At 43.9% G+C, this 15,679-nt stretch overlaps 1 protein-coding gene across 1 annotated transcript in view; it reads right to left on the bottom strand.

Moving 5' to 3' along the window:
• LOC109873143 (coxsackievirus and adenovirus receptor homolog) overlaps window positions 1-15,679 on the bottom strand; it is a 101,980-nt gene that overhangs the window by 27,396 nt on the left and 58,905 nt on the right. The window contains exon 2 of the mRNA XM_020464707.2: window positions 13,748-13,917. Coding sequence (XP_020320296.2) covers window positions 13,748-13,917 — 170 coding nt within the window. The remainder of the gene's footprint in view (window positions 1-13,747; window positions 13,918-15,679) is intronic.

The following is a 15,679-nucleotide window of genomic DNA, read 5'->3' as shown; positions in this document are numbered from 1 at the left end:
CGGTCTGTGCGGAGCAGACACCGAGACTGAGAGAATAGAAGCCGCAATCGAGGAGGATAGAAAGCAGTTGCTTCGCAAGCCTGAAAATAGCTGATACCTGATTGATAGTTGGTATTCATAAAGGTATGCCTTATTTACTTTGAAGAACTACTAAAATAGTGATTTTGTCAGACAGCATAGGCAGCAGCTCTATACAGATGAGATGACTTGAAAGTTAAATAAAATAATTTTATTAAAGTAATGTGAATAAATGATGGTCAATAAGTGATAAGCAGTAATGGACAGTCACTACCATCATGGAACTTTGATTAAATGTTTTATTCAGTGATCCAGCATTCAACTCGCATAATGCATAGTGCATTTAACGTTTTTTTTAAAACAGAAAACTGTGATCATTTAAAAAAAATAATTGAACTGAAACCCCGTACGCGGCATTGCGGTACCACGTAGGCCTACCGCTAGCAGTTTCAGTTTTATAAATGTGCAATGAGCATAAAAATCCACATTCATAAGAAATTGGCATCTTGTTCTCATTCTGAGAAATAAGTACAATTTCTATTCAGGTAGGTCACATGAACAATATCTTAACAAGGTGAACAAGCTGTTGTTCAAACAGTTGAAGACGGACTGGAGGGTGTATTCATAACATTTCAACTGTTCTACCTTGTTAGCAAGCAAATAGATCCAAGTTGGCTAGACTTTAAATGTAAAGATTAGCGGGCTACTCACCAGCATGTGGACTTGTGCTTGTTAATTTTCTATAACGCTGCTACAAGAAGTTAGTCATTGCATGTAAGAATGTGTCTCAATAAAACAAAACCTAGAAAAACTCCAAGAAATCGAAGGGCAGACATGAGGGAAAACCAGACAACTGAACTTGAAAACAAGGACACTTCCATTCCCGAGTGCTGATTCAGAACAGGTTGACCATTATTACAGTATCCATATGGTGAGGTCAGATAAAGTATCTGTGGACAACTTTATTTTGCACTTGTAATGGACACTTAGTCACCTTACATAGTAATAAACTATTAAAGAAAATATTAAAAAGTGCAGAAGTGAAATACCTCTAGTATACTTGCAACAGCTGTGGCAGCATCAGGAATAAGACACGTTAGGTTATTTACATGGGGCCATTTAAAGACGATGTCATCATCATGTGTGAGGGGAGGGGCATCACCTGTGTACATTCAATTCCCCTGTCGGTCTTACTCGGGCAACAGTGTTGTTGTGTCTTTGGTAAAGACAGGCTTTTCTCCTGACTCAGCCATGCCTCTATAGTTTGTTTCAGAAAAGTACCTCCACTCCAAATGTATTCTCAAGGTTAAACCTGAACCACTACACTTGGACTTTCTTTAGTAAACAAAGCTCTAGTGCTTTCAAGGACACAACATTTATATCAGCCCACCAGGAATTTGAAGCAGCTATATGGTGTTCTATTCTCCCAACTCCTCTCAAGACTAAAGCACTATAGGCAACTACCATTCATTAATTTTTATCATGATTGTAGTCACCCTGTTTCCAGCCTATCTGTAGTGTATTCCCGCGATGAGAGCCAAATGCTAATGAACTATTACAGTAGGCATGTAAGAAGTGCATTAGCTATGCTTCACTGGCTCCATAAAGCCTGTAGGACAATGCTATACCAACAGACCACGATTCCCAAACCTCTAAATAGAGAATCTGATGTAAGCAGTGCATTGTTTTTTGCTACTTTATGAACACAAATATGTCAGTTTGACTGTGCAGTAACGACACTAATAGTAATTTGTCATAGGGGGCGAACTGTTGAGGAAACATCCAATGAGGACTGATGTTATTAGAGGTCTGTCTGTCGTCCGTATAGTATTACTAGGTCAACAGTGAGTATAACCCTCTCTATGTGAAGGGTCTCAGATGGTTGGGTCATCCTTCTCCTGGTCATCCTAAGCCCTCTCATCGAGAACTCATCAGTAATGAACCTCTAGAGCTCTCTGGGGAACAGTTAAGTGCCACCCTCCTCCTTCCCTCTTCTCCAGTCTTCCTTTTCACACTCCTCTCCCAAGTCACCATCTCAACCACTCCCTCTACTCCATCCCCTTCTATCCTTTCGTCAGCTATCCCATCCTCTTCTCCTTTCTCCCTCTCCTCTCCTAGAAGAGTAGATCAGTACTGCACATCCAGTAGTCCAGCGTAGCCCTGGTCTACCAGCACTAATCCTATTGGGCATGGTCACATACACTAAGCCAGCCCTGCAGCCAGTGGACTTATTAACAGGCCACTAATTGCTAATAATACACATGACATCACCCCATCAGGGCACAAGGAGGCTGTGTGTGTGTATGCACCGAGTGCCGTTCTGATTGGTCAATTAATATCTACCCGCTCAGAGGGAGAGAAAAACTTGGTCATTGTGAATGAAGGAATGGTCTGGTGAGATTGTGGCGGGAGACCACAATATGATGTCGATAGCTGAATGTAGCCTAGCTAGAGAGGAGGGAGACTACAACATGATGTCTACAGCTGAATGTAGCCTAGCTAGAGAGGAGGCAGACTACCACATGATGTCTACAGCTGAATGTAGCCTAGCTAGAGAGGAGGGAGACTACAACATGATGTCTACAGCTGAATGTAGTCTAGCTAGAGAGGAGGGAGACTACAACATGACTACAGCTGAATGTAGCCTAGCTAAAGAGGAGGGAGACTACAACATGACGTCTACAGCTGAATGTAGCCTAGCTAGAGAGGGAGACTACAACATGATGTCTACAGCTGAATGTAGCCTAGCTAGAGAGGGAGACTACAACATGATGTCTACAGCTGAATGTAGCCTAGCTAGAGAGAAGACAGACTACAACATGACGTCTACAGCTGAATGTAGCCTAGCTAGAGAGGAGGGAGACTACAACATGATGTCTACAGCTGAATGTAGCCTAGCTAGAGAGGAAGGAGACTACAACATGATGTCTACAGCTGAATGTAGTCTAGCTAGAGAGGAAGGAGACTACAACATGATGTCTACAGTTGAATGTAGCCTAGCTAAAGAGGAGGGAGACTACAACATGTCTACAGCTGAATGTAGCCTAGCTAAAGAGGAGGGAGACTACAACATGACGTCTACAGCTGAATGTAGCCTAGCTAGAGAGGAGGGAGACTACAACATGACGTCTACAGCTGAATGTAGCCTAGCTAGAGAGGAGGGAGACTACAACATGATGTCTACAGCTGAATGTAGCCTAGCTAGAGAGGAGGGAGACTACAACATAATGTCTACAGCTGAATGTAGCCTAGCTAGAGAGGAAGGAGACTACAACATGTCTACAGCTGAATGTAGCCTAGCTAGAGAGGGAAACTACAACATGACGTCTCCAGCTGAATGTAGCCTAGCTAAAGAGGAGGGAGACTACAACGTGTCTACAGTTGAATGTAGCCTAGCTAAAGAGGAGGGAGACTACAACATGTCTACAGTTGAATGTAGCCTAGCTAAAGAGGAGGGAGACTACAACATGTCTACAGTTGAATGTAGCCTAGCTAAAGAGGGAGACTACAACATGTCTACAGCTGAATGTAGCCTAGCTAGAGAGGGAAACTACAACATGACGTCTCCAGCTGAATGTAGCCTAGCTAAAGAGGAGGGAGACTACAACGTGTCTACAGTTGAATGTAGCCTAGCTAAAGAGGAGGGAGACTACAACATGTCTACAGTTGAATGTAGCCTAGCTAAAGAGGAGGGAGACTACAACATGTCTACAGTTGAATGTAGCCTAGCTAAAGAGGGAGACTACAACATGTCTACAGTTGAATGTAGCCTAGCTAAAGAGGAGGGAGACTACAACATGTCTACAGCTGAATGTACCCTAGCTAAAGAGGAGGGAGACTACAACATGATGTCTACAGCTGAATGTAGCCTAGCTAAAGAGGAGGGAGACTACAATATGATGTCTACAGCTGAATGTAGCCTAGCTAAAGAGGAGGGAGACTACAACATGTCTACAGCTGAATGTAGCCTAGCTAGAGAGGAGGGAGACTACAACATAATGTCTACAGCTGAATGTAGCCTAGCTAGAGAGGAAGGAGACTACAACATGTCTACAGCTGAATGTAGCCTAGCTAGAGAGGGAAACTACAACATGACGTCTCCAGCTGAATGTAGCCTAGCTAAAGAGGAGGGAGACTACAACATGTCTACAGTTGAATGTAGCCTAGCTAAAGAGGAGGGAGACTACAACATGTCTACAGTTGAATGTAGCCTAGCTAAAGAGGAGGGAGACTACAACATGTCTACAGTTGAATGTAGCCTAGCTAAAGAGGAGGGAGACTACAACATGTCTACAGTTGAATGTAGCCTAGCTAAAGAGGAGGGAGACTACAACATGTCTACAGCTGAATGTAGCCTAGCTAAAGAGGAGGGAGACTACAACATGACGTCTACAGCTGAATGTAGCCTAGCTAGAGAGGAGGGAGACTACAACATGACGTCTACAGCTGAATGTAGCCTAGCTAGAGAGGAGGGAGACTACAACATGATGTCTACAGCTGAATGTAGCCTAGCTAGAGAGGAGGGAGACTACAACATGATGTCTACAGCTGAATGTAGTCTAGCTAGAGAGGAGGGAGACTACAACATGATGTCTACAGCTGAATGTAGCCTAGCTAGAGAGGAAGGAGACTACAACATGATGTCTACAGCTGAATGTAGTCTAGCTAGAGAGGAGGGAGACTACAACATGTCTACAGCTGAATGTAGCCTAGCTAAAGAGGAGGGAGACTATAACATGTCTACAGCTGAATGTAGCCTGGCTAAAGAGGAGGGAGACTACAACATGTCTACAGCTGAATGTAGCCTAGCTAGAGAGGGAGACTACAACATGATGTCTACAGCTGAATGTAGCCTAGCTAAAGAGGAGGGAGACTACAACATGACGTCTACAGCTGAATGTAACCTAGCTAGAGAGGAGGGAGACTACAACATGATGTCTACAGCTGAATGTAGCCTAGCTAGAGAGGAGGGAGACTACAACATGATGTCTCCAGCTGAATGTAGCCTAGCTAAAGAGGAGGGAGACTACAACATGTCTACAGTTGAATGTAGCCTAGCTAAAGAGGAGGGAGACTACAACATGATGTCTACAGCTGAGAGGGGGAGGGCGACCACAATGAGAAAATCCACCACACAGGATTCTATAGTTACATATATATCCACATGAGCACGCCAAACATGGGATAACAATGATGGCTCTATTATAATAACAGTTTTTTTTTTTCATCTGCCACTTCCACCAGTTAATTATTGGTGGTTCCCATTCTAAATCAATGAAGTAGGTCAAAAACAAAAACAGGGGTCTCTTGAGGCACTGCTCCCCAGTCTAGCATAGACAATAGAGGGAGAGGAGAGAGCAGGGCAGGGGCTGGAGCCTTGGCTGGTCTGGGTGGACTGAAGTGGGAGGCAGGGATGGAGGGAGAGAGGAATGGGGTGAGGAACAGCTAAGGAAGGGCTCCTACTGACCCACTTCTAGCCCTGCCAAAAACTGAGGCCCTGGGGGACAAAGAGAGAGAGTGCGTCGAGGATGTCGTCCTCATAGTGACTGTACGTACATACCCCAACCAGAAACCATGGATTACAGTCAACATTCGCATTGAGCTAAAGGGATGAGCTGCCGGTTTCAAGGAGCGGGACTCTAAAGCGGAAGCTTATAAGAAATCCCAATATGCCCTATAATGAACCATCAAACAGGCAAAGCGTCAATACAGCACTAAGATCAAATCGTACTACACCGACTGAGACACTCGTCGGATGTGGCAAGGAATGCAAACTATTACAGACTACAAGGAGAAGCACAGCCGAGAGCTGCCCAGTGACATGAGCCTACCAGACGAGCTAAATAACTTCTATGCTCGCTTCGAGGCAAGTAACACGGAAACATGCCTGAAGGCATCAGCTGTTCGGGACGACTGTGTGATCACACTCTCCGCAGCAGATGTAAGTAAGGCCGCTGGGCCAGAAGGATTACCAGGACGTGTACTCCGAGCATGTGCTGACCAACTGACAAGCGTCTTCACTGACATTTTCAACCTCTCACTGTCTGAGTCTGTAATACCAACATGTTTCAAGCAGACCACCATAGTGTTCTTGGGCACAGGGACTAAGGTAGCCTGTCTAAATGACGACCGACCTGTAGCACTCACGTCTGTAGTCATGAACCGCTTTGTAAGGCCGGTCATGGCTCACATCAACACTATTATCCCAGAAACCATAGACCAGAGTTTGACCGATTAATCGGCATGGCGCTGTTTATGACTTCAAGCCTATCAACGACCGAGATAAGTTGGCAATACTACGGTGCCTATAAGAACATCCAAAAGTCAAAGGTATTTAAATACAAATGGTAGAGAGAGAAATAGTCCTATAATAACTACAACTTAAAACCTCTTAACTGGGAATATTGAAAACTCATTTTAAAACCTGTTAAGGCTATGGCAGAATACTGCCCCCTTTGGAGGAATGCGTGCCCATAGTAAACTGACAAAAAATCTGTCAAAAATTGCTAATATATGCATATAATAAATATTATTGAATAGAAAACACTCTAAAGCTTCTAAAACCGTTCAAATTATGTCTCTATGTAAAGCAGAACTCACAGGGCAGCCATTCTTCCAAACTCTTTCTGTCAGCAGAAAAGTTGGCCCAACTTTGACGTCATCGCCCCCACCCTTCCCAACCAGCTACAGATCTGGGAACAGTTCCTATCTCTTCAGCGCGATGTCCTCTTTCAATGGGGCGCTTCATTGTGAAGATCGCGCGCTCCCACACCCTTTGGCGGGAAGAAACCCTCGGGTCACGCAATAATACGTGCGCGCCTCTGTGTTTTTCTCTCTCCGTTCCAAGATCCACCAAACGATATAGGCTTGTCCTTTCGGGCTAAGGATTTTTATGTATGTTTATAACATGTTTTAGCTCGATTCTGAACTTAGTTTGACCAGTTTAGTCGACATATAATATGTAATTTTGAAGTTTTGATGCGCAACCCATAGAATTTTGGGTGCATTTCAGCCGAAATTAGTCGCGTTTGATAACCCAAAGACACACATTTGAAAGGCAAACGCTGGTTTTGGTAAGTATGACTTCTTCCACGACTTCTGATCGAACAACGGCAAAGGTAAGGGAATATTTATGTGGTTATTATGTGTTTCTGTGGACTCCGAAATAGCGGAGCCATATTGCTAATCTATGAGCGCCGTCTCATATTATTGACAAGTGAACGAATTCTGTAACGTTAAAAATAAATGTAACACAGCTGTTTTATTAAGAAGAAGTGTATCTTTCTAACTATATGTAGAACATGTATATTTAGTCAACGTTTATGATGTGTATTTCTGTTATCTGGCAGAGTTAAAATAATTTCTCCGGCATTGTAGTAGCATTTTTTTAACATGACGTTCAATGTAAACAGTGATTTATCGATATAAATTGCATATTATTGAAAAAAACATAAATGTACTGTATAACATGTCCTATTCCTGTCATCTGATGAAGATTTTCAAAAGGTTAGTGAATTATTTTTCTTTTAATCCTGCTTTTGTGATTGCATCTATTGTTCCACAAATATGGCTATGTAAATTAGCCTATCTTTTGGTGGTGGTTTGACATAAATATGTGCTATGTTTTCGCCGTAAAACATTTTAGAAATCTGACTTGCTGGCTAGATGAACATGGTGTTTATCTTTCATTTGAGCTATTGGACTTGTTAATGTGTGGAGGTTAAATATTTCTAAGAATATTTTTGCGTTCTGTGCGCCACTGTGTCAGTTGAGCAGGGGGGGATGGTACCCCTAGAGGTACGTGTGGCGTGATGTCGTTAAAAGGAACCACCAGCTGGAAAAAAAAGGAACCACAATTTAAAAAATAATGAGACATTGGATCATGGAGACATGGGTCACCTGCCGTAGGCTACATATTATACATTACGTGTGAAACATTATGTGAGGATTATATAGAGATTCAATCAATGTGATGTGGGGGAAGATTCTCCATAAAGTCCAATCACCGCATTCTTATCGGCAGACTAAATAGCCTTGGCTTCTCAAATGACTGCCTCACCTGGTTCACCAACTACTTCTCAGATAGAGTTCAGTGTGTCAAATCGGAGGGCCTGTTGTCCGGACCTCTGGCAGTCTCTATTACAGGTCGAATGATTATGATTTTTCAACGCCGATACAGATTATTGGAGGACCAAAAAGCCGATACCGATTAATTGGCCGATTAATTTATTTATTTGTAATAATGACAACTATAACAATACTGAATGAACACTTTTATTTGAACTTAATATAATACATAAGTAAAAATCAATTTAGTCTCAAATAAATAATGAAATGTATAAAATGTGGTTGAAATAATGCTAAAACACAGTGTTGGAGAAGAAAGTAAAGTGCAATATGTGCTATGTAAAAAAGCTAACGTTTAAGTTCCTTGCTCAGAACATGAGAACATATGAAAGCTGGTGGTTCCTTTTAACATGAGTCTTCAATATTCCCAGGTAAGAAGTTTTAGGTTGTAGTTATTATAGGAATTATCGGACTATTTATTTCTATACCATTTGTATGTCATATACCTTTGACTATTTAATGTTCTTATAGGCACTATAGTATTCCCAGTGTAACAGTATAGCTTCCGTCCCTCTCCTCGCCCCTACCTGGGCTCGAACCAGGGACACAATCGACAAGCCACCCTCGAAGCATCGTTACCCATTGCTCCACAAAAGCCGTGGCCCTTGCAGAGCAAGGGGAACAACTACTTCAAGGTCTCAGAGCGTGTGACGTCACCGATTGAAACACTATACACAACTATGCTGTTTGAATGAATGTTTACGAGCCTGCTGCTGCCAACCACTCTATCAAATATCAATTCATAGACTTAATTATAATAAACACACAGAAATACGAGCCGTAGGTCATTAATGTGGTCAAATCTGGATCTGTTTATTCTTTCAGTGAAATACGGTTTTATCTAACGGGTGGCAACCCTAAGTCTAAATATTGCTGTTACATTGCACAACCTTCAATGTTATGTCATAATTATGTACAATTCTGGCAAATTAATTACAGTCTTTGTTAGGAAGAAATGGTCTTCACACAGTTCGCAATGAGCCAGGCGGCCCAAACTGCTGCATATACCCTGTCTCTGCTTGCACGGAGAAGTGACACAATTTCCCTAGTTAAAAGAAATTCATGTTAGCAGGCAATATTAACAAAATATGCAGGTTTAAAAATATATACTTGTGTATTGATTTTAAAGAAAGGCATTGATGTTTATGTTTAGGTACACATTGGTGCAAGGACAGTGCTGTTTTCGCGAATGCGCTTGTTAAAACATCACCTGTTTGGCGAAGTAGGCTGCGATTCGATGATAAATTAACAGGCACCGTTTCGATTATATTCAATGCAGGACAAGCTAGGTAAACTAGTAATATCAACCATGTGTAGTTAACTAGTGATTATGTTAAGATTGATTGTTTTTTATAAGATAAGTTTAATGCTAGCTAGCAACTTACCTTGGCTTCTTGCTGCACTCGCGTAACAGGTAGTCAGCCTGCCACGCAGTCTCTTCATGGAGTGCAATGTAATCGGCCACAATCGGTGTCCAAAAACGCCTATTATCGATGGTTATGAAAACTTGAAACCGGCCCATTAATTGGCCATTCCGATCAATCGGTCGAACTCGAGTCTCTACGGGGGTGCCACAGGGATCAATTCTCGGGCCGACTCTTTTCTCTGTATATATCAATGATGTCGCTCTTGCTGCTGGTGATTCTCTGATCCACCTCTACCTAAACAACACCATTCTGTATACATCTGGCCCTTCTTTGGACACTGTGCTAACAAACCTCCAAACGAGCTTCAACGCCATACAACTGCTTTTAAATGCTAGTAAAACTAAGTGCATGCTCTTCAACTGATTGCTGCCCGCATCCACCCCCCGACTAGCATCACTACTCTGGACGGTTCGGACCTAGAATATGTGGACAGCTACAAATACCTAGGTGTCTGGTTAGACTGTAAACTCTCTTTCCAGACTCACATCAAGCATCTCCAATCCACAATTAAATCTAGAATTGGCTTCCTATTTCGCAACAAAGCCTACTTCACTCATGCTGCCAAACATTCCCTCATAAAACTGACTATTCTACCGATCCATGACATCGGCGATGTCATTTACAAAATAGCCTCCAACACTCTACTCAGCAAACTGGACGTAGTCTATCACAGTGTCATCCGTTTTGTCACCAAAGCCCCATATAGTACCCACCACTGCGACCTGTATGCTCTCGTTGGCAGGCCCTCACTACATATCAGTCGCCAAACCACTGGCTCCAGTTCATCTATAAGTCTATAATCTCAGCTCACTGGTCACCATAGCAACACCCACCCATAGCACGTGCTCCAGCAGGTATATTGCACTGGTCATCCCCAAAGGTAACACTTCCTTTGGCCACCTTTCCTTCCAATTCTCTGCTGCCAATGACTGGAACGAATTGCAAAAATTTCTGAAGCTGGAGACTTACATTTCCCTCTCTAACTTTAAGCATCAGCTGTCAGAGCAGCTTACCTATCACTGTACCTGTACACAGCCAATCTGTAAATAGCACACCCAACTACCTCATCCCCATATTATTAGTTACCCTCTTTGCACCCCAGTATCTCTACTTGCACATCATCTGTACATCAATCACTCCAGTATTAATGCTAAATTAGAATTATTTCACCTCTATGGCCTATTTATTGCCTACCTCACTACATTTGCACACACTTTACATAGATTTTTCTATCTTTCTTTTCTATTGTGTTATAGAATGTACGTTTGTTTATGTGTAACTCTGTTGTTGTTTTTGTCGCACTGCTTTGCTTTATCTTGGCCAGGTCGCAGTTGTAAATGAGAACTTGTTCTCAACTGGCCTACCTGGTTAAATAAAGGTGTTCTCAACTGGCCTACCTGGTTAAATAAAGGTGTTCTCAACTGGCCTACCTGGTTAAATAAAGGTTAAATAAAAAAAGGTAAAATAAACATAGCCCCCATATTGTAATTTACAGCTGCTCTTTCATTATTTGTTATTCTTAGCTCTTCTTTTTAATAGGTGTTTAAAGTGGCTAGTGATATATTTACATCAATATATATATTTACATCAATTCCCATCTATTCCCATTATTAAAGTGGCTGGAGTTGAGTCAGTGTGTTGGCAGCAGCCACTCAATGTTAGTGGTGGCTGTTTAACAGTCTGATGGCCTTGAGATAGAAGCTGTTTTTCAGTCTCTCGGTCCCAGGTTTGATGCACCTGTACTGACCTCGCCTTCTGGATGATAGCGGGGTGAACAGGCAGTGGCTCGGGTGGTTGTTGTCCTTGATGATCTTTATGGCCTTCCTGTGACATCGGGTGGTGTAGGTGTCCTGGAGGGCAGGTAGTTTGCCCCCGGTGATGCGTTGTGCAGACCTCACTACCCTCTGGAGAGCCTTACGGTTGTGGGCGGAGCAGTTGCCGTACCAGGCGGTGATACAGCCCGACAGGATGCTCTCGATTGTGCATCTGTAGAAGTTTGTGAGTGCTTTTGGTGACAAGCAGAATTTCTTCAGCCTCCTGAGGTTGAAGAGGCGCTGCTGCGCCTTCTTCACGATGCTGTCTGTGTGGGTGGACCAATTCAGTTTGTCTGTGATGTGTACGCCGAGGAACTTAAAACTTACTACCCTCTCCACTACTGTTCCATCGATGTGGATAGGGGGGTGTTCCCTCTGCTGTTTCCTGAAGTTCACAATCATCTCCTTAGTTTTGTTGCTGTTGAGTGTGAGGTTATTTTCCTGACACCACATTCCGAGGGCCCTCACCTCCTCCCTGTAGGCCGTCTCGTTGTTGTTGGTAATCAAGCCTACCACTGTAGTGTCGTCCGCAAACTTGATGATTGAGTTGGAGCGGTGCATGGCCATGCAGTCGTGGGTGAACAGGGAGTACATAACGCACCCTTGTGGGGCCCCAGTGTTGAGGATCAGCGGGGTGGAGATGTTGTTACCTACCCTCACAACCTGGGGGCGGCCCGTCAGGAAGTCCAGTACCCAGTTGCACAGGGCGGGGTCGAGACCCAGAGTCTCGAGCTTGATAACTAGTTTGGAGGGTACTATGGTGTTAAATGCTGAGCTGTAGTCGATAAACAGCATTCTCACATAGGTATTCCTCTTGTCCAGATGGGTTAGGGCAGTGTGGTTGAGATTGCATCGTCTGTGGACCTATTTGGGCGGTAAGCAAATTGGAGTGGGTCTAGGGTGTCAGGTAGGGTGGAGGTGATATGGTCCTTGACTAGTCTCTCAAAGCACTTCATGATGACGGAAGTGAGTGCTACGGGGCGGTAGTCATTTAGCTCAGTTACCTTATCCATCTCTAGGCTTCTAGCTACAAGCCCTCTGGCAGTGCATGGGCTATGTGGATCTATCTATTATCAGCAGCTTGGTGCATCCCATACCTCCAAGCTACACAGGGAGCTGCTGGGTTCCCACAGCATGGCCTGTACACAGGGAGCTGCTGGGTTCCCACAGCATGGCCTGTACACAGGGAGCTGCTGGGTTCCCACAGCATGGCCTGTACACAGGGAGCTGCTGGGTTCCCACAGCATGGCCTGTACACAGGGAGCTGCTGGGTTCCCACAGCATGGCCTGTACACAGGGAGCTGCTGGGTTCCCACAGCATGGCCTATACACAGGGAGCTGCTGGGTTCCCACAGCATGGCCTGTACACAGGGAGCTGCTGGGTTCCCACAGCATGGCCTGTACACAGGGAGCTGCTGGGTTCCCACAGCATGGCCTGTACACAGGGAGCTGCTGGGTTCCCACAGCATGGCCTGTACACAGGGAGCTGCTGGGTTCCCACAGCATGGCCTGTACACAGGGAGCTGCTGGGTTCCCACAGCATGGCCTGTACACAGGGAGCTGCTGGGTTCCCACAGCATGGCCTGTACACAGGGAGCTGCTGGGTTCCCACAGCATGGCCTGTACACAGGGAGCTGCTGGGTTCCCACAGCATGGCCTGTACACAGGGAGCTGCTGGGTTCCCACAGCATGGCCTGTACACAGGGAGCTGCTGGCTTCCCACAGCATGGCCTGTACACAGGGAGCTGCTGGGTTCCCACAGCATGGCTGTGAGGTGGTATTCCACTCAATAGAGGCACCATGCAGAGAGCAGGTGGTTGAGGTTACGAGAGCCAACTAATGCACCCACATACTCCTTGTCACACGCTAATGGGTGTGGACAGTGCATGCTTGCACACACACTGAAAGAGCTCCATGCCATACACACACACACACACACACACACACACACACACACTCAAACCCATGTGGGATATTTTATAGAGCTTTAAAAGATGGAACAAGTAAAACAACCTATTTTTAGTCATGTTTGGGGGTTGTGTGAAAGAGAACTGCTTAACAAAAGAGGGAAAACCTGACTTCTCCTTTTACTTCTCAAATGGCAGGTACTGTATCAAAGCAGACAGACCTTTAAGCATGGCTCTCTCTTTGCCTCTGGTTAACCAGTTCCGGTTGCTGCTTCTGACACAACACGAAGACTGGCAAAACACTTCTGTTGTAACAATGGATAACATTGACTAGTTCTGACAGAGCATGACTTCTGACATACGGGAGCAGGAATAACCCCAAAAACTTTTTCAGGGATGAAAACCCCCCCACATACAAACCACTTGGAGGGACCACATATAACCACCCACTCACCACTTTATCCTCTTTCTGGTTGTCAGAGGCCAGCAGGCTCCATTCGATGTCCAGGGGGCCAGAGTCCTCGGGGGCCAGAGAGAACTGGCAGTCCAGCTTGACGCTCTCACTGCTGGCCTTCTCTATGGACGTGGGCCCCTGGGACGTGATCTCCAGGCAATGGGCTACACCTGGACACACAGAGGGAGGAGAGAGAGAGAGATGAAGTCCACTAGCCTAATAGCGCACACTGATTGCATAGCATTCCCTTCATGAGCACCTAGGGGCTACTCATAGAATTAGAATGTCTAATTCTAAGTCTAATGTTATTTCTAAAATGAAAATCAGGATTTCATCTGACAGTGCCTCTGTTCACACTGGTACATTAGCAGTTGGAGATTTCAGTTAAGGTTTTAAACAGTGTTTTGGTTAAACAGGATTATGGAAGCAGCATTTCAAATCTTCGAAATAGAGCCTTCATAAAACGATACATTTTTAGGAGGTCAAGTGCTACACATCAGTAAAATGTGAACCACACAGGAAAAAACAGCAGAAAGAATAGGTTGACACGTAAAAAACTGACACTGTTGCTCTGCTCATCATCCAACTGGAGCATCATATTCTCAAGGAGTTATTCTTAGAACGAATAAACAAAATTTCCTTGTGACATCAACGGAGCTAAAGATTCTCTCCATTCAATTCAATAAGCGCTTTAAGCCTCCGCATGGAACTACAGTCCATAGAGAATGGAGTTGTCACATGCTGCCGCCACAGAAAATCCTTTTGACAGTCAGTCGCCTTGCCGTCAAAGAAAAATGCTGCTTTTTTTTTATATATATATATATATATATATATATGTTTTAACTAGGCTGCCAGGCTATATCCCCTTGATGTAGCATTGTGTGCTGAGGCAAGTGTTCAAAATCCTCTCAGACGACTGTGTGTAAAATGCAATACCACTGAAATGATCTATACGGTTTACTACAGCCTGGTTGTACCAACACATGAAAATCCATGAAAGCCAAGATGAAACGATCTGAATTATATGGAACAAAATTAAAACGTATACATACAGTGGGCGCGCACACACACACACACACACACACACAGAGAGACAAGAGCCTGGGCTGAAACTGCATTCTGTAATCTAAAGTAAGCAGAGGCTGGAGCAGGTTGGCCATATGGGCAGTTCTCAGACCCACTGAGCTACATCAAACGAACCCCTCTGCTGCATGTTCTGCCAGCCCAATATTTTAAAGTAATCTGCTCTTGTGTGTAATTTGATGGTGGGGGCCTGTCGTACTGGGGGTAGGCTTGAGCGATATACCGTATAACGGGGTATTTTTAAATACAGACCGCAAGATTTTTAATACGGTTTAAAAAAGTATAATTTTGAAGTCTAAGATGTGACAAATAAATGATATCAGCTCAGGACTCCAGCTTTGCATTTGGTTTCTTAAATTGCTAGCTAAGCAGCTAGATGTCTAGATCAAACTTCTTGGTTACAGCAGAGACATTCTAGCCTGAGTACCAGTCTCTTTAGCTAACATTCCACTCCTTGTCATTGCCAGGGACTAGCCTTTCTGCCATCTTCAAATATGAACATTACTATAAGGAGCTTGCGTAGAACAGAGGAGATGATCCTGATTCGAAAAGCCTCACAGCTATCCTCCAATCACAACAATTATCCAAATATTGGATCTATCACTTTTTTTTCTCCCCACAGAACATGTTGGTATCTGGTTGCCTAGCAACATTTGTTTCCCCAGAAGAAACCAGACGGTCAAAAGTTGCTGGCTCATGTCTAAATACACAAACTAAATACATACTGCAATTCCAAATCAAGAAACCACTGCTTTGATTTTAAGCCTCAAAATACAACAACTTGTTAACAGCAAAAAAAAATGTTTTGACTTTATGATTCTAGTTCTATTTGAGGCGCCACATGGAAAA

The sequence above is a fragment of the Oncorhynchus kisutch genome, linkage group LG28 (assembly GCF_002021735.2).
Source record: "Oncorhynchus kisutch isolate 150728-3 linkage group LG28, Okis_V2, whole genome shotgun sequence".
Lineage (NCBI taxonomy): Eukaryota > Metazoa > Chordata > Actinopteri > Salmoniformes > Salmonidae > Oncorhynchus > Oncorhynchus kisutch.
The sequence above is the reverse complement of the archived record's forward strand: the minus strand, read 5'-3'. Positions and strand labels throughout refer to the sequence as shown.